At 47.2% G+C, this 18,911-nt stretch overlaps 1 protein-coding gene across 8 annotated transcripts in view; it reads right to left on the bottom strand.

Annotated features, from left to right (window-relative positions):
• NAV2 (neuron navigator 2) overlaps window positions 1-18,911 on the bottom strand; it is a 366,516-nt gene that overhangs the window by 191,581 nt on the left and 156,024 nt on the right. For 7 of the 8 annotated variants that reach the window (XM_059709138.1, XM_059709130.1, XM_059709131.1 and 4 more), the window contains exons 5-7: window positions 14,484-14,742; window positions 9,895-9,963; window positions 3,549-3,709 (exon numbers count right to left, since the gene is read on the bottom strand). In XM_059709138.1, the coding sequence (XP_059565121.1) occupies window positions 3,549-3,709; window positions 9,895-9,963; window positions 14,484-14,742 (489 nt within the window). The remainder of the gene's footprint in view (window positions 1-3,548; window positions 3,710-9,894; window positions 9,964-14,483; window positions 14,743-18,911) is intronic. The other variant, XM_059709134.1, reaches the window with a different exon arrangement.

The raw sequence follows: 18,911 nt of genomic DNA, 5'->3' as shown, positions 1-18,911 counted from the left end.
CTCCCCTGAAAATCTGCGATTCTGGTCTGAAGCCCAGAGCCACTCGGAGCCAACAGAGGAAGAGAACAGCCACCGGGCGTCCGGCATTCCTCGACCTGCTCTGCAGTGCAACCCGCTGACACCTCCCCAGGCCAGGCAAGGCTGAGCCTGCTCGTGCCTGCGGGAGTGAGGGGTGGAAACCACCAGGGGGCTTCAGCGGGAGACCCAAAATGACAACCAGGGAAATTACCAGGCTGTCGTGCGGTACAGGAACATTTCTGGTTTTTATGTCTCGGCTGTGTGCTTGGTCACCTCATGGAAAGAGCTAAGGTATTTTGGGTGAAGTATGGCTTTTCTTCCATCTCCCATTTCAGGTGACGGTTTGCTGTAATCAGAACTAAATTTATAGATGATGACAAGAGGGGACTTACATGTCTGGACAAGAAATCTTGGGGAATCCTTTAACATTTCCCCACAAAGTATAAAGCACTCCAGGGCTTTAAAAAATTGCCGGTTACAATGTCCTTTTATTCCTCTCAGTTCCTTTTAAAAAATGTGACTGTGTGTTGAAATATTTTTGTCATTTATTAACAGAATATTTGAAATTCTCCCTTGACTTACTTATGTGATTAGATCAACTGGTAGGCGTGGAATTCCCGGGTCAATGGGTTACATATAAAATCTGTGAGTTTGTTCACCAAGGAGTGGAATGCCAGAACAATGCACCCAGGGCCTGACTGACTCACATGAGGGACAGGTGAAGAGATTATATCACAAACCTCATCTGAAAGTGGTCCGGACCTCAACTGCAGCACCAGCCACAATGAAATGCAATTTATCTGCTCACAAGTGTGTGTCTCTCTCCAAGTGAAGGATGCTCTCTTATGGCCAGGTGGTTGAGTTATTTCTGTTCCCTCGTCATGCACTATATTTTGTGTGTACGCTGGCTACCTCATAAGCTGTGATCAAGATCGGATTCAAGGGAGAACAGGGGACCATGAAGAAAGGAGGAGGAAATACAACAATCACACTGACTTTTCACCCCAGGATGGTGAAAAAGTTTCAGTATAAAATATCCAGATCTTCCCTAAGCCTGCTTTATCCCAGATCCCTCACACCTGGAACCATGGTCAATTGTTTTTATCCTTCAGAATCCTTAAAAGGACTTTGTGAGCGTCATAGCTCACCAAACATTCTCACATGAATTACCCCACTGCATCCTCATTTCAGAGATCCAAGGGCTCGGGCCAGAGGCAGAGGTCAAATCAGAGTTGAACCTGGATATGAATTCTAGGGCTCAATGACCAGGAAATACAAGTTACTAAATTAGTCTTTTATCTGTAAAATTGGATGAGTGATATTTATGTCACAGAATGTTTATGATGACCAAGTAAGAAAATGAACATCCAAGTCCCTGGAAAAATAGTATGTGCTCAATAATTAAGTATGACTTCTGACACCAAAGTCCACCCCTCGGGCAATGCCTAGTCACAGCCACAGTCCTTTAAGAGGCCTCCTGGCTCTCTGGCTTGGTGCATACATGGCAACCCCTGCCCAGGACAGAGGTAGGTTGGTGGCTGTCTCATCACTGATGGACAGCAACTGGCTGGGCTGCCTCAGTAGCCCTGGGTATGTGGTAGGGACTGGGACACGGTTCCAGCCACCAACTCTGCATCCTCCCACACCTGTTCCATCCACAGGACTTTCTCTTTATTTCCTCCATTTCTTGGACTATGGTTTCACAACCATCCTTCATATTTTTACATGACAGTTTCTCCTTAAATGATCATGAGACAAGGGTAAGCTGGCCCAACAGAGGGTACAGGTTTCCCTAACATCTTCCCAACTCTCCCTCTAGCTCAACCTGAACTTCTCAAACTAACCTTTACTGGGTCAGGCCTCCAGCCTTTCCTTTCCGCGTCCATGAAAAGCACAGTATTAATCATGATTCTGGAATCCAAGTGCCCGGGCTCACTTCCCACTACACCTCTCACTATCTCTGGGTGATCTCAGCAAGTACTTAACTTCTCTCTGCCTTGGTTTCATCCTTTGTAAAATAGGAATCAACATAGCTGGTTTGGGGGAATTCAGTGAGGCACATAGTAGGTTCTCATAAAATGCAGCTATTTATTTATATATAAAAACCAAAACCTTTCTATATATTTTATATGTGTGTACACACACAGAGACATAATATATGGTGAGCGTTCTGAAGGGTACGCATAGGGCGGTTTATATTAGAATCCCTCAGGGAGCGTATAAAGGAGAACTTTTATTTGATACATACTTGTACCAGTTTAAAAGCATATATTATTTTTGTAATTTAAACACACTTTAAAAAAAAAACACACTTTTAAAAAGAACACTCTTGGGCATTGTGAAGAAAGGAGGGAGGGGAGGGGAGGAGAGGTTGGGGGGAAGAGAGAAAAGAAGAAAAATGGTTTGCTTGCGGCAGAAGCCAAGGGCTGGATCAGTCTTGACTGGGTGAGACAAGACTGGTTATAGCTTCGCTGCTAGTTGCAGAGTTCCCAATGCCGTGTCTGGGAAACTCCTGCCGTGTGTCTCTGTCAGCCTTAGAGAAATTCCCTGTGCATTCTCTTGGGTGTTCTGGGAGGAGGGACACCCAGCTCCACTAACCAAGTCATCCTGAGCTGGAGGGGGGCGGGGGGTGAGGATGTTCTGATTTCATCCACAGTCGGAGGGCTGCCCAGGCTCCAGGGGCACTTGAGGCCGTGGGAGCAAGCTCTCCTGGGTCTCAGGAGAAGAGGGGCACATCCTGGACAAACCGTAGGAAGCAACCATGAGGTAGGAAATGCTTGTAAGAGCCCTGAGCATGTCCTCCCAGCGAGTCTAGACCATGCTGCCTGGGAGAAATGAAGGAGAGCTCTGCCTAGTGAGAAAAATCTTCTAAGCTGCCTCAGTTTCTCTGTTTCTCCCGTGCCTAACGAGACACACACTGAAGCAAGCAAAAGTTTGTTTCCTTGGCTCTGTGTAAGAGCCCCCACAGGGCCACTCACGTTTTATCTCCGTTCTACAAGCTCAGTGCTATGTATAGTAAAAATCATACCCTTTTTTGGTAAACGTTCCATCATCAGAACACTAAGAGCAATGTTGCCTACTCCTTATATGTAGTCAAGATCTTCATTAAGCCAATCCACATTTCTGACTTTTCTCAAAGGGTGAAAACTCCTTGTAACTCTCCTCACATCACTCCTGACCGGTAAAAAGCTTTATTAGCTCACAAAATGCACAGCCCAAGAAGCTTGCCCTTCTGGACAACCACCAACTCTACAGAGCATGCTCTAGGAAACTTTATTTTTAAGTTGCAAATCTACATTGCTTTTATCTGTAGCCAGGTTTCGTAAGGGCCCCACCCAGACCAATACAGCTATTCTCGCTGGCAGTGATGTCTCTTAATGTCTTTGCTAACAAAGTTCCTGCCAGGCAAATATGTCCTATGACCTGTCCCCACCACCCTATCAGCAACCCTGCCCCAACTCAACTCCCCCAAAGGAACTGGATCTGCTCTAAGAAAGATGACAAAAAGGACCCCAAAGAAGGTGACTCACCTTTCTCATGGCTGCTTGGTGGTGGGGGTGGGGAGGTGACTGGCTTGGACTTGTCATAGTTGTTAAAGCTCTGACTGCGTCGGTTGTTAGCAGCGGCCACCCCTCCACGTGTTTTGGCGTCGCTGCCTGCAGCGGATACCCTTGTGGTAGGACCTGGAAGTCTAAAATGCAAAAGCAACAGAGTCACAGGTTCAGTCTCAGAAGAACAGAAGTGTCCCAGGAGAAGGAACCGCAACCATGCGGGAGGCAGAAGAAACTATTCAAGATGCGGGGGTCTGTGGAAGTTTGCCTATCAAAGGATTTAGCGGAACCACTACAAATAAACAACTAGGCCAATAGGGACCCCAGGAAACTCCAACAGCAAAACGTGAGCAGTTTTCCTTTTTCCTTGAAGCAAAGGGAGACAATTTGAAGCGGAAAAAATAACTACACGAATATACTTGCTGATTAAAAGTACAAAGCTCATCTTCCCTTTTTTCTTGAATGCATATTTTTACTTTATAATAGGGCCAATCCATGTCCTCTCTAATTCTATCAAGCGTGGAACACAAAGGCCCATTAAGACTCCAAACTGTTGGCCTTGCGTGTGTATCACTTCTGGTAGGTGCTGAAAAGGGTGTTTGCCATAATCTAGATATATATTAAGAAAAATATAATTTATAATAATTAGAAAGGAAACTGCTACCACTCAGAACCCAACACGTCTGCAATGAAAATGTACAGCCTGGCTGGGAACACTGCTCAGACACACATTTTCCTTCAACACCTGACAACCTGTCTCCATTGGCATTACTCTAGGGCTGAGGCCCAGCTTCTCTGTGCAGTGGATGGAGCAAATCATATGTTCTTTCTGTGAAACCAGGAGGAATCTGTTAGTCTAAAGACACACACACACACACTTTCCCTTTAAATAAAACACCTCATTTTGGGAGGTTCGGGGAATAAACTCAGCAGGCCTTTCTGCAGTGTGTTTAAAGATATTGTGGTCCATTCCCCAAAGAGTTAAGGGTAAGACCCCACATCAGAATTTTGGTTGAGGGACCACTAAACAGGCTGTTTCTAATCATCAAAGCTGAAAGATGAATAAATGGTGAAATATTTAGTTCTATCTTTCTGGTAAAGCCTACTTAGCTGTGTTTAAAAGCCACTGGAACCCCAGCAGACTAGCATTAGATCTAGTGATAAGTCTGAATTTTCAACTCATAAAACTTTTAGCTTTCTCTTTCCATGCAAATCTGCAAGCACCAAAGAAGTCTGCAGTCTGGAAGCATTTTAGATATAAGCAGGCAATCACTTGAAACTTTTCCTTGTTGGCCAAGCAAGAAAGATGGTTGGGGGCAAACAGAGAACATGAGCTGGTGTGAGAGGACTATAAATTTGTACAGTTAAGAAGCTGGCCCAGTGCCCTGACTGGGAGCTGGGAGAGAAGGAAGGGGCTGAGCTCTTCCCCCAGACGCATCACTTCCCACTGCACTAGGAGGGCTTGCCCCTCTGTTCATTTTCCCTCTCTTGTTTGGAGAAGATATTCACCCATAAAGACAGGCCCGGAGTGGGGTGCAAGACCAGCAGTGCCAGTGCCTGTGCTTGGGAACCAGATGTGGCCAGCACAACTGATCGAGGCCTTGGTAGCTCTTGGTTCTGCTTCCAATGCAAGCAGCATCCTGCAAGTCCTCCACGTCAGTGCAGAGTAGACACAGCCAAAGGTAGAGCTTCTGTAGGTACAGACGTGGGCTCCTTTGGGCTGGACTCTGGAGGAGTCTTTATGCCCAGATAGGCCATCACTTGTTCCAAGAGGGTGACACAGCAACGGTATTAAGTGGCGCTGGGTACCACGGGGCACAGCATTCTACTCCAGTGTGGAATTTGCAAAGAGCGGGGAAGCAAGAAGCAGCGAGGAGGGAAAAGGTGCTTTCCTTTCAGAATTGTTGGGGAGTCCCCACTGCCCTAACCTGGGGCTGAACTGCAGGTTTTTCATGGCAGCACAGGGCCTTTGGAGAGGCAGGAAATCAAAGTATTGGATGGGATGGGTACAACCTGGAGTTAGGTAGGCAGTCTGGTCCTCTGTGAGGCAGCATGGAGAATAGATAGAACATGGGCTTATGACATTGGACCAGTCTTTTAACCTCTCTGAGATTTGTGTTTCGTGTCTGTAACTTTGGAATAATAATAAACTACCCGATGGGAATAGTTGTAAACTTGAAATGGGATTTACTGTCCAGCCTGTTGTCAGGACTCAATGCATGTTGGTTCCCCGAGACCCATCTTTCCAGCCGAGCATCCAGATTCATAAAGGAATTGGGCATTGCCACAAAGGACACATGCTATGGTACAAAAAAGGATCAGACAAATTAAGGAAATAGAGGAGTCTGGGTTAAAGTATCAGAAGAGAGCTAGACAAAAATCATCGTAAAGAGTCCGAGATCAACATTTCCAACGAGCAGGATAGGCTTGGGCAGGCAGGACTTGCCATCTCCCTAGGGGACATTCCAGAAGAGAATCTGCTTCATCAAGTGTCTGTGACTGACTGAGACCTTATACTTGGGATACCTCTGACCCATCTGTGGGCCCCACTCCCCAGAGCGAAGCATTCTGGCTTTGGATAACAAAGAAAGCTTTGGTTTCTCCATGGGACAGGGGTGGGTGGTGGTCATCGCCAGGTGCTCTTCACTGAGTCAGGGCCTACAGGCACCCCTTTGATGGGAGCGGCATACCCTTCGAATGGCTGCAGAGTGGTGCTAAGGGTACTGAGACATGGAGAAGGAGGTTTTGAAGGCCTCGAGGGCAGCTGATATAGCAAATCAAGGATGGTTGGCACATATTCAGCCATAGAAAGCCACAAAGCTCAGGCCAATGTGTCACCGTCTGCCCCCATCACCACTGCACCCTAGTCAGGACAGCTCCCTGAGCTTGACCAACTGGAAAACTGGGATGAAGACCTAGTAATTTCTTCCACGTTTCAGAGGAAATCAATGTCAACAATGAGCTTTACAACTTGGGTTCGTCTGTGAATGGGTTTGGACAGTTGCTGCTCCAAAATAAGCCTCCTCCCCCTCTGAAATGTTTAGCAACGTCCACCTCACACACACAAGCCACGAATGAAGGTGTGGTGAATGGAAAGTACAGAAAAGGGCTTAGATGGATTACCCCCGAGGGAACCTAAACATTCTTTGGGTTTGAGTCCATTTACAAACCAAATTAACTCAGACCGAATTATCAGTCCACGACTTCAAATACAGGCTTTTAAAGCCAAAGGTGACCGTGAGAACCTAAGATACCTGAGCAATCACAGGGAGGGTACTAGACTTTCTACAAATTGAAGAATGGGTTTGCTGTGGTCTGATTGTTTGTGTTCCCCAAAATTCATCTGTTGAAATCTACTGACCAATGTGATGTTATTAGGACCTGGGGCCTTTGGGAGGAGGTGATTAGGTCATTAGGTGGAGCCCTCATGAATGACATCATGCCTTTATCAAAGAGGATCCAGAGAACTAACTTGCCCCTTTCACTACATGAGGACACAGGGAGAAGTCAGCAGTCTGCAACCCGGGAGAGGGCTTTCACCAGAATCCACCTTGCTGGTGTCCTGCTCTTGGATGTCCAGATGCCAGTACTGTGAGCAATACATTTCTGTTGTCTATAAGCTACTCAGTCTGTGGCATTTTGTTATAGTAGCCCGACAGACTAAGACAGGGTTCTAGCTCCATCTTGTCCAGACCTTAAGGAGTTAATTGGCCACAGCTGACATCTAAATTACACGCATATTGATAAAAGAATATACAAAGTTCAGAAGCAACTTCAAAGGAAAATGATAACCTTGGAGGTTGGTGGAAGGCGAGGAAAGGTTCCAAACAAAAGCAACCAGAGAGAAGATGTGGCACCTGGACTGGGAATGTGAGTAGAGGGCAAGAAGGTAGGGAGTCATGGTGAGAGGCAGAGGTGTTATGCAGAGGGATGCCTATAAAAGGGAGAGGAAAGAAAGGTCGGGTCCTAGCCAGTTTGACTCAGTGGATAGAGTGTTGGCCTGTGGACTGAAGGGTCCCAGGTTCGATTCTGGTCAAGGGCACATGCCCAGGTTATGGGCTCGATCCCCAGTAGGGGGTGTGCAAGAGGGAGCCAATCAATGATTCTCTCTCATCATTGATGTTTCTATCTCTCTCTTCCTCTCCCTTCCTCTCTGAAATCAATAAAAATATTTTTTTAAAAAAAAGAAAAAAAAGAAAGGTCTGCTGTGTGTTGGGGCTTGGGGAACAGAGTGGGAGGAAGTGAGGCTGGAGAAGCAGGTGGGCCCAGAGTATGTCAGTAGGAATCCTGGACTTTGTCCTGCCCCCAGCAATGAGGCATTAATTATGGAGTCTGAGAGCGGAGTGGAATCACTGTCTTCTAGTTCACAGTGCCGGGAGCTGAGCCTCTGGCTAGCATTTTGAAATTCATTACTGTGAGCATCCTTATGCGCCAGGAGAACTCCTACCAGGCCCCAGCCCGGAAGCAGCCGCTGTCTGCACATTAGATTCCCTCTGTGCTGAAGAGCTGGGTCTCGCTCCTGTGGAACAGCTGCAAGTATCCCAGCAGATGCTGCCAGGGTGCCCGCCTCGCTGACGCGAAGCAGAGAGAGAGGAGCATGGCCAGCCAACCCTGTGTCATTCACTCCCCGCAGCGGTTATAGTGCCAGAAGGTTCCAGCGGCTCCTCGGGAAGAGCAACTCCAAACCTCATGATCATTCCATGTCCAAACACAGGTCCAAAGTGACAGAGGATACAGATGGGTTCTTTCAAACATACACATGTGGCTTTTTTAGAAGAAAAAAAAAATTAAGTGTAAAGGAAGTGGTGGAACAAAGAGGCGGAAGAAAGACCCTGCTGCTATCGGAGCCGTGGTCAATTTCTGCAACATGTGCAGAGCCCAGCAGGCAGGGCGGTAAAGCCAGGGTTCTTGGCACATAACCTGCGAGTGCATCCCGGCTCCTCGCGCTGTACGTGCCGATGAGAAGAAAGCTGTTCCCCCCAAAACCACTTCAAAGGCCGGGAGCAGAAGATGGCCCTCCCAGGAAGGATGCAGCTTGTGTGCACATGCTCGGGGCCGTGGGGGAACCGGGGGTCATAATCAGAGATGCTTTTTGCTAGACAAGATGATTAAATGCTAAATCTCTCATCTCCATGGCATCTGCTTTTCAGCAGCCGGGCCGAACTTCTAGCAGCCCAGATTCCTCTCTGTAAGACGGTCGTGTAGAGATCAGCTCCGTGGGACTTGCTGGAAGTGGCCTGGTTGCCTTACCTACCCCAGGTCGACCCCAAACACCAGCATCAACATATCTGCTAGCTATGGTGCACTGACTGCATCCAAGTGTTAGAGGTTAGAAATGACTCTGTAAACCACAGCGTGCCATGAGGCAGGACTATCCCACATCACCAATAAGGAAACACGGGTCATGGAGAGTCAATGATCGGCCTGGGCACCACAGTCAGTGGTGAGCATGAGCTTTCTCTCAGTTGAAATGAAAAGGTGCACTCAAGCCACTGTGCTTCTCTGCCTCCCGCAGGTAGAATGAGCCCAAATACCTGGTGCTCACCAGGGGTGCCGAGAGACGGTAACAGTGGTCAAAGGCAGGACTACATGGAGACCCTTCCCTCCTGTACCAGTTCCCTCCATAGGCCCTTCCCTGCATCCAGATTTAAGGATGCAATGATAGGACAGCAAGCACTGAGTCCAGAGAACTAGCTAATGAGCAAGCCCACTTGTTATTTCAGAAGAACGAGGTGCTATCTCCATGGTACACAGGGCATCTAGAATCAAAAATGAGATACAGCTGCCTTATTGCTTTGTTTCCTCTGACCAGTTGGAGTCATGCTTCAGGTCTTTGTAACTCAAGAGAAAACCAATTGCACATTAGTAGTTTTAACAACAACAAAAAGCACACCACACATAAATGAGATGCAGGTCAGGTGGGATCAGGGTCAGGACAGAGCAGGGAGCCAAACTCATCATAAAACCACTGCAAAAACCACCTAGACACTTGCCTCTCCCTAAGTCAGAATGGATTTTGATGATCAAGCAATCAGCCCAAACCAATGAAATGCAGAAACATTACACACTCAACCTCATTTACACTCTGTCCCTCCCCACCCCACCCCTTCACACACACACACACACACACACACACACACACACACACACCCCAAGGACCCCACACCCACTCTCAGAACTCTCCCAACATTAGCCAAAGCATGTTTGGTTTTCTTGAACTGCAAACATGAAGTGGGGAGAGGGGCCAACAGGAAACATAGCAGGAACAAAGGAAACAGGGGGTTGGGTTGAAACCATGCTTTGCAGGACACAGAGGAAGTCTAACCTAGAGATCTTTTTCTGACCCAGAGTGAAGCGGATGATTTTGCTTTGAGATGAATCCTTGGATGATGCACTGCATGATGGGAAAAGAAAAAAGTGGAAGAGCTGAGTGAGGGGAGAGAAGATACATTAGACACACAAATAAAGGACGGCAGTCTTAGGATAATGCAAGCTCGGGGTTTTTCCACTGCCCGCCTTTCCCACAATATGCAACTTTCTTTCTAGGTTTAACTTTCCTGATTCCATGAGTTTCCAATGTAAAGAAACTGCTACCAAAATTACCAAAAAACTTTTGAGGTTTTCTTTCTTCTTCTTTTCTCTTTTAAACACCAAATACCTTTTTCTGCTACCAGTCATGATAAGGCACTTTTCTCACAATGAGATGCTAAAGCAAGGGGTCTCTGACAGGTAAAAAACAAACAAAACAAAACAAAACAAAACAAAACAAACTTTACACTTTTCTAAAGTGGTTTGATGCTTCTACTTCACAGGCTTTTCTGGGGGCTTTTCTGATGAATGTCCTGAATGTCCCATAAAGTTGACCCCCACCCCCCCAAAAAAGGGTATAGATGTTTGCAAGTTTTGCCAATCTTGAAAACTTTTGCTCTCATTGGCGTAAAAATGATCATTTAAAGTATTATGAGTGTACGAAGTTTTGGGCTATGGGCCATATATTTGTACATCTGAAGAATCTTGGTTGGGATTAGTAAAAGTAAAAGTTAAACTTATGTAATGCCTTATGAAAGATGGAAATACTTACCTTTTTTGAATCCATGTTCCTAAAAGGATCTGAGGTGAGAAATACATTGTTGGTGCCATTAGAAATGCAATGTTGGCTCCATCAATTAAGGAGAGTTCTGTGGCCAAGTTTAAAGAATACTTTCTAGACTCCCTTCTGAAGTGAAGGGAGAGACAGAAGAGAATAGACAAAAATGAAGGAAGGAAGGGAGGGAGGGAGGGATTTTCTGGATTTTCCCTGAACAGCTGAATACTGATACTATGCAAGGTAGACACAGATGGAGAGAGAAGCAAGTCCTGGGTACTAGGCTCCTCGCCTGGCCTCTAGACTATAGAGGAGCTTTGACAGGTAGAATGTGGATCAAGTCCTCAGCCACCACATAGAGTAATGAGAAGAGCTGTGGTAGACAGGCAAAAGTGTCTCCATGTGGCCATGATTGGAAACTTTGCTCTGATTCCTTCCTGCTAACGTTGCATATGTCCTTGGCCAGCTTAAACAACTCCTCTTCGCAAACATCACAGTAAAGTTGCCTAGTTTTAGTATTTCTTATCCAAAGAGGTACAGTATGTAGGCATGTTCATATGTGGCAAAATTCGAACACGGGACCAATAGAAACCTAGCATTGGGGGCTCACATATGACATTGATGATCAGGGACTCAAGCCATTACCCCTGGGATTTTGGTTACTACAGGCAGAATTTGGGGAGAGTAAGACAATGGAACTGAGCCAATGAAGCAATTTTACTATTTTTTACACTTATAGCCAGAGGGCTCGCATGGGCTGCCATGTCCCTAGGACTAGAAGAGAAGATTAGAGGAATGATCAGTATATAACGATGAAACCAGTCATATGCAGAAGTAACTCAATTGGGACAGGACAAAGGATGAGCGAGGAAGGACAGCAACTCCAAGACCAGCCCTTGTCACCACCACGATGGCAGGAACCCTTTGCAATAAATGGATATGAAAACCTGGCTTCAGTGAGTTTGGCTCGTCATTAGGTAAAGCATTTATTAATAGTAGGATGTTTTTTCTTCCTGGGAGGTGGGTGACCTAACTGGAACATCTGGTTCTTTTAAGAAAACAAACGCCTACCATGGAAATGGCTGCCTCAGGCTGGCCAGGTGACACAAGCCCAGTGTTTCTCCAGCCGTGTGCCTTGGAACCCTAGGCCGTGAGATGCATTATGAAATAAGAGTTCTGTGGCCACGTTTGAGGAATGCTTCCTATGCCCTCTTCTGAAGATTCACAGAGCACACATGTCCCTCTCTCCAGCTTCCTCATCTCAATCAGTGCCACCATTTCCCTCGATGCTCAAGCCAGAAATCTAGGCTTTATCTGTGAATCTTCCCTCATTGGCTCCATAGTCACTCTATCTGTGGTCCCGTTGGCTCAGCCTCCAAAATATGACGAGTTGGTCCATCTCTTTATGTGTCCCAACACCTTGACCCCAGCCACTATCATCCAGACACCACAGAAACCACTTCCTCCTATTCTTACTCCCCATGATGGGTGGCCTCCCCCACTTCTTCCCCCTGCAACCTCACTCTCCAAAGATAAGCAAGATGGCTTTTTTAAACACTGCAAATGAAGTCAAGTCTCTCTCCTGCTCAAGACTCTCCCATGGCTTCCTGCCCCCTTTAGAATGAAGTACAGACTTCTTGCCCAGCTTAGCCAGCACTGTGTGACCCGTCCTCAGGGCCACAGCACTGCTCAACTCCAGGGGCCACCACTCACACGTCCTCCACATGAACAGTGGCAGGCCTCTGCCACCTTTAACTTCCCACCTCCCAGCACCCACTGCACTCCAGCCACACCAGCCTCCTTTCTGCTCCTCCACCTGCCAAGCTTCTCCTATCGCAGGGCCTTTGTGCCAGCTGCTCCCTCTGCCTGATCTATTCTACACCCATGCTCTGCGTGGCTCACTCCTTGCCAGTCATATTTCAACTTCGGTGTCATGTCCTCAGAGAGACCCTCCTATCAACCTAACCAAAGTTACCGACCCAGTCCGTCTGAATCCAATCATCTCGTTGTAACACCACCATCTGATATTTTTCTTCCCCCATTTATGTGCCTGCTTCCTCCCATAGAATGTAGAGAGCAGGCACCCTGGCTATTTCACTCATCCTTGACCTCCCAAGTGCCTGGAACAGTGGCTGGCACACAGAAGTCATTCAAATACTAACTAAATAAAGGTATGTTCCAGATTCAAGGATCTGAGAACCTCAATAACAGTTACAACAACTTAACCCAAATTATTTCCCAGTTTCTTCTCCCATAGGACCCTTCCCCCAGCAAGTCATCACCCAGGTAATAAGCACACTGCAGAATCAGTCCTGCTTACGCGGTCATCCAGCTCAGCTGGGAATCTCTGACCTGAGAATGGTCCCCAGGGCAGGGTGCAGAGGCTGGCTGCCTGGCTGGCTAGTCTTCCTTGGGAGTCTAGGCATCTCTGCTAGCTCACAAATCCCCATAACATGAATTGGACACAATTAGATAATTCACGAGGGGGTCTGATGTCCATCACATCCAGCACTGCTGGTTTTAACAGCACAATCGGGAACCAGCACTTCTCATGGGAGCATGAAACCGTCTGTGAGGTACCTGCTGTGTGCGAACCGCTCTGTGCTCTGCCTAACCTCAATGGGCAGCTGAGGGTGTGAAGGTGCGGGACGCCCTGTGCTTATGAATGCTAGTACTGGGGCCTGGAAGCAAAGGCCTATGCTCTTTAGCACAAATTAAATGAGATCAAGTAATCAATTTGATTGGTGACACTGAGGTTTGATAAAGGTTTACGACTTAAAAACAATCATTAGAGGACTTTTCTCTAACTTTACTATGAGTTAAAAAAACTTTCTAACTCCTAATCTCCTCTTTTTTTTTTTTTTTTTTTGCCATTAAAACAAATGCTCCACAAGGTGATTTGCAGAACTGTTTAGGAATACGCTTTCCCACTGTAACACCCTATACAGAAACTCCCCTGACCCTCAGCTTGTACGTCACTCTATGGTGAGTTTCACTGGCAAGCATCATCCCTAAAATCCGGGACCTAGTCCTACAGAGCAAAGGGCCACAGCCGACATGAGTACTACCACTCTAGGGTCAACAAAACCCAGCACATTCTATGGGAACTGCTCCCAGCAGGGATGCTGGTCCCCAGGAAAGGGCTGTTGCTGAGGACCACTTGCCATCTTTCGTCTTCGTTCCTGACATGTCTCTCCTGGCAAAGCAGAGCTATCTGCTGGAGAACTATGGCCTCCAACAGGGAAAATTACTTATACATATAACACCGAACACCCAGCGTGTAGGTCAGCCGTGGGCAAACTACGGCCCACGGGCCGGATCTGGCCCGTTTGAAATGAATAAAACTAAAAAAAAAAAAAAAAGACCGTACCCTTTTATGTAATGATGTTTACTTTGAATTTATATTAGTTCATACAAACACTCCATCCATGCTTTTGTTCTGGCCCTCCGGTCCAGTTTAAGAACCCATTGTGGCCCTTGAGTCAAAAAGTTTGCCCACCCCTGGTGTAGGCAAACACGCAAGAGAAGTTTGAAGTCTATTTTAAAGGCTGTTTACTGCAGACAAGCGAGTGTGTCATAGGCCAGAGTTAAGGCAGGAGCAGCTACTTAGCTTTGGCTGCTGGCGATTCTGACTTTAAAACAGTACACGTCACCGCCAGGCCCAGGAGGCCGCCTCCGTCTCAAGGTCGTGCTAACTTCTCACTAACTATCAGTAGTTCTCAGCAGGAAGAAGCTCACATAAATACTATGTGCAGCACAGGCTAGAATTTGGTCGGTGGGAAGGAGGAGCCCTGGAAAAACAGAATTATCAGTTGGCAAGGAGCCCCCACCTGGACTGCATTTCGGCTTGTGCTTTTGACTGCTGATGTGGTGCTGGCTGGTGAGGCTGGCACAGGGCTTGGGGAGTGGCTGGCACCTGTTGCTGAGGAGTGCCAGCCTGGCACTGGAAGGGGGCCCCGGCCGCCTGGGACACAGCTGGCGGCAGTGGTGAGGAGAGGTGCTGCTTCTGGGGCTGCTGCTGCTGCTGCTTGTACCGGGAGAGGCTGAAGAAGAGGCCTAGGATGGCCTTGAGGTTTCCATTCCTGATTTCTGCGGACAACAGAGAGAGCGGTTAGAGGAGGAGTCCTTTCTTACTCCGACCCAGTGGGCTGCCTCAGCCCTCACCTGAGTGGCATTCCTCTAGGTCTAGGATATGACAGATTTCCTGAACACTTGTGTCATTGGTATCACAGTCAATTAAAACCAGGCCTAAACCACAAAGAAATTAGCTTATTTTCCCGCTGGCATTAGAGTGGATACATGAGGCAAGTTGCAACTGGATGCCTGCAAGTGCCAGGCGGAAACTCTCAGTAAGGGCGGAGCCAAAAAGGTAAGCGTCCCCAGCAAGCCCATGCTTGTTCCAGGGGCTGGGCGATGATCGGGGACACAGAAGGCCTCCGGCACTGGGGAAAACTCACTGGTCTTTGCAGGGCACTGCCAAGTCCGTGTTCTGCACTTTGAGCCACCTGAGTTGCCAAGTGGCTGCTGCTCTACCTGGTCCTCACACCGCTCTACCTGGTCACCCTGCCCTCCAACACATGGTTCTGGGTCTCTCTTGTCCACCGAATAAACAACTTCAATTTGGGATGAATGGGGGGGATAGGCTACAGGACTTACTTCTATGAAGAACTCATGCAAAAACTCTCCTCTATTAAAAGAAATTAGAGCATAGTGTGGAGATAAGACAATTTTTATTCCAGATGGAGTTTTTCAGATGTTAAAATGCATTTGACTCAAGACATGAATAAAGAGCTGCAGAGAAGGAATGACATACTTATTCACAGGCAGAGGCTGTGGGTGTGAGGGTGCTTCTCCCAGGGCAATCTCTTCTTGTATGCAGGGCCTTTAACACCAGATGCAACAGCCAGGGTCTAAACGGACACTGAGGGAGAAGGAAGAACTTTGGGGGCTCCCTCTGCTTTGCTTTGACCCTAAGCTGAGGGAGTGGGGCTGGAGGAAGGGAAGCCTCACCGCATAGGGAACGCCTTCCCCCCAGGTTAGCGGCAGGCTGGGGAAGTGGCTGCTGGTAAAGAAATAGAGTTTCCTCCAAGGACCAGTTGAAGAGCAGTTGAAGAGGCCTCCCATCCCACTGAGCCAAACCGGCTAGGGCCAAAACTTATTTATGACAAGAACTACTACTAATTAGCATGTCTTGGGTTAAGCTTTCTGGGAGCAATCTCAGTCAACCCCTACAACCTGGGAAGTGAGTATTACCACTCCTCTCTTACTTAAGGGACGCAGCTCAGGGAGGTTTTATGATCTCCCGAGGTAATAACTGCTGGAGCTGGGATTTGAATCTAGGTTTTTCTGCCTGGAAGCGTGGACTCCTAACACTGAAGAACTTGGCTTGCTTGTATACTCATCATGTGTGGTGAACTGAAAGGCACGCCAGACAATGTTTTAGTAAGCTAGCTGGTGGTCATGTAAGTACTCTTTATTCTTCTTCTGTAAGTATTCTTTTGTTATGGAATGTGTCAAACATTCCATAATACATTTTTTAAACCCTACAAGCAAAACAAAGAAGGGAGGAACTTGCAAATCAGCATATCCAGGGCTCAGAGGTTGTTCGCTGTAAAAGGTTGGCGTGTCCACGTCAGCATCCTCATAACCTACCAGCCCAGCCCATGGTGGACCAGGGGCCAGCTTTGTCACATTCTCCGCCTGCCGTGGTCCTTAAGGCATTTATTCTGCATAATGGTTTGTTGCATTATTCCCTAAAACATCTTTTTACTTGTCAAAGAGCACAATGGCTCATAAACACACTGTTTTGGGGAGTCAGAAAGACCTGGGTTTAAATCCCCAGTCTCGCATTTATAGACTGACTGACTATTCACAAGATTCAACTCTGAGACCCAGTTTCATCTTTAAAATGGGCGGATGGGTGCTGTACCTCTCGCACCAGGTTGTTAGGAGAAGTAAATGAAGAATAAATAAGGAAATGAGGGCACAGCACCCAGGACACTGCCTGGCTCAGCCTTCCCTCTTTGGCTCAGAAAACAGAGTCACTCTACCTGCGGCATTCTCAGAACTCAGCACAGGAGCCACTGAAGGAAGCCGGGACCGCTGCCCATCCCCCTGTGCCACGCACAGGGGTCAAGAAGGAAGCCAGCCACGAATAATCTCATGTTAGAGAAAACTCAATGGGGAGCTTCTATCTGCTTTTTTTTATTTTAAACAGTCTTTTCATTGAGGTATAATTCACATCCAAAAAATTAAATAGACAATGATCTTTAGTAACATTCTAGTTTTAAACTATATCCATTACCCTGCAAAGAGTCCTCATGCTCATACACATCTCACTCCTGCACTGTCCCCAGGCAACCGCTCATCTGCTTTCTGTTTCCACAGATTTGCCTTCTCTGGACATTTAAATAAATGGAATCATGAATGATGTAGTCCTTTACAACTTCACTTAGCATAATGTATTTAAGGCTCATCCATGTTAGAGCACGTATCATTGGTTTCTTTATATTGCCGACAACTATCCCATCATATGGATGTACCACAGTGTTTATCCATTCTCCAGTTGATGGGCATTTGGACTGTTTAATTTTCTTTTCAGACCACGAAACTCAAAGAGTGGTGAAGGATCTGTTTGGGGTTGAAAGCCACCCAGTTTATGCTATGGGTGGTCATGAACAGACAGTATCCAAAATAGCTAGAATTGTGTTCCTTCCAGAGTTCTAAATGTCATCTGTCTGTTTCCTGGGGCCTGGGACACTGGCTCCACTGGAAGCCTAAAAACAAAATGTCGTTCTGCCAGCCCACAAAAATGTTTCCCTCGTGACATTTCCCAAGGCTTTGGAAAGAGTATTGCTTTGCATCTGATCAACTATCCTCACACTCGCTGAAATAATATAGACCTAGAGAGAGTTGACTTATCCAAGGAGACAGTGGCTAGCTTGTGTCTAAACCAACACAGGAATCCTGCTCTCTTTTCTCCTCTGGTGGCCGCCCCATGTAAACTGAAGAACAAAGTACCCAGCTGTATTCCAGTTTCCATCAGAAACCGGATTGCCTTGACTCTCTGGGTTCCGACTGATCTCTTTGTTCCCATTAGCTGGGACTAATCTGCATAGATGCTATAGGGAATGTGGCACAAAGGGTAGAATAAATAGGAGAGTTATTTTCTTTCAACATTATTTAAGAGAAACCACAGGCCTGATTTACAAAGGCACAAGCACTGGAATAATCTAACACAAAGAAACCTGCTTTGTAGGGAGGAAGGGACTTGGAGCCAAAGGGAGGGTTGCCTCTGACCGCAGAGTTGCAGGATCCCTATTCAATCGCCTTAAGCCACGGTGGGTGGTGTAAGGCTCGCCCAACTGATTGGGGACTGTGGGTTGTGTGGCATTATTCCTCCAGCTGGGTCCTCTCCACAACCTACATTCACCATGTAACTTTCCACCTGACTCTTGCAGCCCTGCTGTGTACTGCCCGCCATGCTGTCAGTGACTCTCTCCACAGGGGAGTGGCAGAAGGGGGTGGGAGCAGAGCCCACAGGCCCCTTCTGGTGAGGGGCAGCAGCAGTCCCACGTGCACTGCCACTCAGGTGATGTGGGTAGGAAGAAACAGAAAAGATCCACTTGTTGCTTTTATGCGAAAGGTCCAGAGAGACCTCCTGCTTTCTGGCTCAGGATGAAAGAAGCTCAGCATCTACATCTGTGGACATCAGAGCAGGAAACCCAGGTCTGAGCTCATCAAGTCAGCAACCGATTTCACTTTAAAAGCACACACTCCTTCTCAGAGGCATCTGGAAGGGTCTTCCTGCCTCTGTTTCTCCAATCTGCAAGATTTGTCCCCATTATATTACCTATGTCCCATCTCATGTCTAGATTTCTCTGCACCTTCCTTTGGTCTGCTGAACGCCTGTGCATTCTGTAAAACCCAGGGGAAACATCACTGCCCCTCTGAAGCCCCCTTGACTGCCCCAGGCAGAGCTGATCACTGCCTTTCTTTGGGCGCCATTGGACTTTGTACATACCATTAGCACAGCTCTCTTATTAATTGGAATAAAGGCTAGTTTTGTATGACTGGCTGGACTCTGTGCACTCCAGTGCCTAGTCCTGTGTCTGGCATATAGCATGTGCCCAGCAAACATTTGGTGAACGAGATAGGATAAGCCATAGCTCCGGACTTCTGCTTCTCCAGTACAGGAAGATGGGCTCAGGGCCAGGTGTTCTCAAACTCCCAGGGATAAAGGCCTTACTTCCTCACAG

The sequence above is a fragment of the Myotis daubentonii genome, chromosome 9, assembly GCF_963259705.1.
Source record: "Myotis daubentonii chromosome 9, mMyoDau2.1, whole genome shotgun sequence".
In the NCBI taxonomy this organism is placed as follows: domain Eukaryota; kingdom Metazoa; phylum Chordata; class Mammalia; order Chiroptera; family Vespertilionidae; genus Myotis; species Myotis daubentonii.
This window is presented reverse-complemented; position numbering and strand designations above follow the sequence as displayed.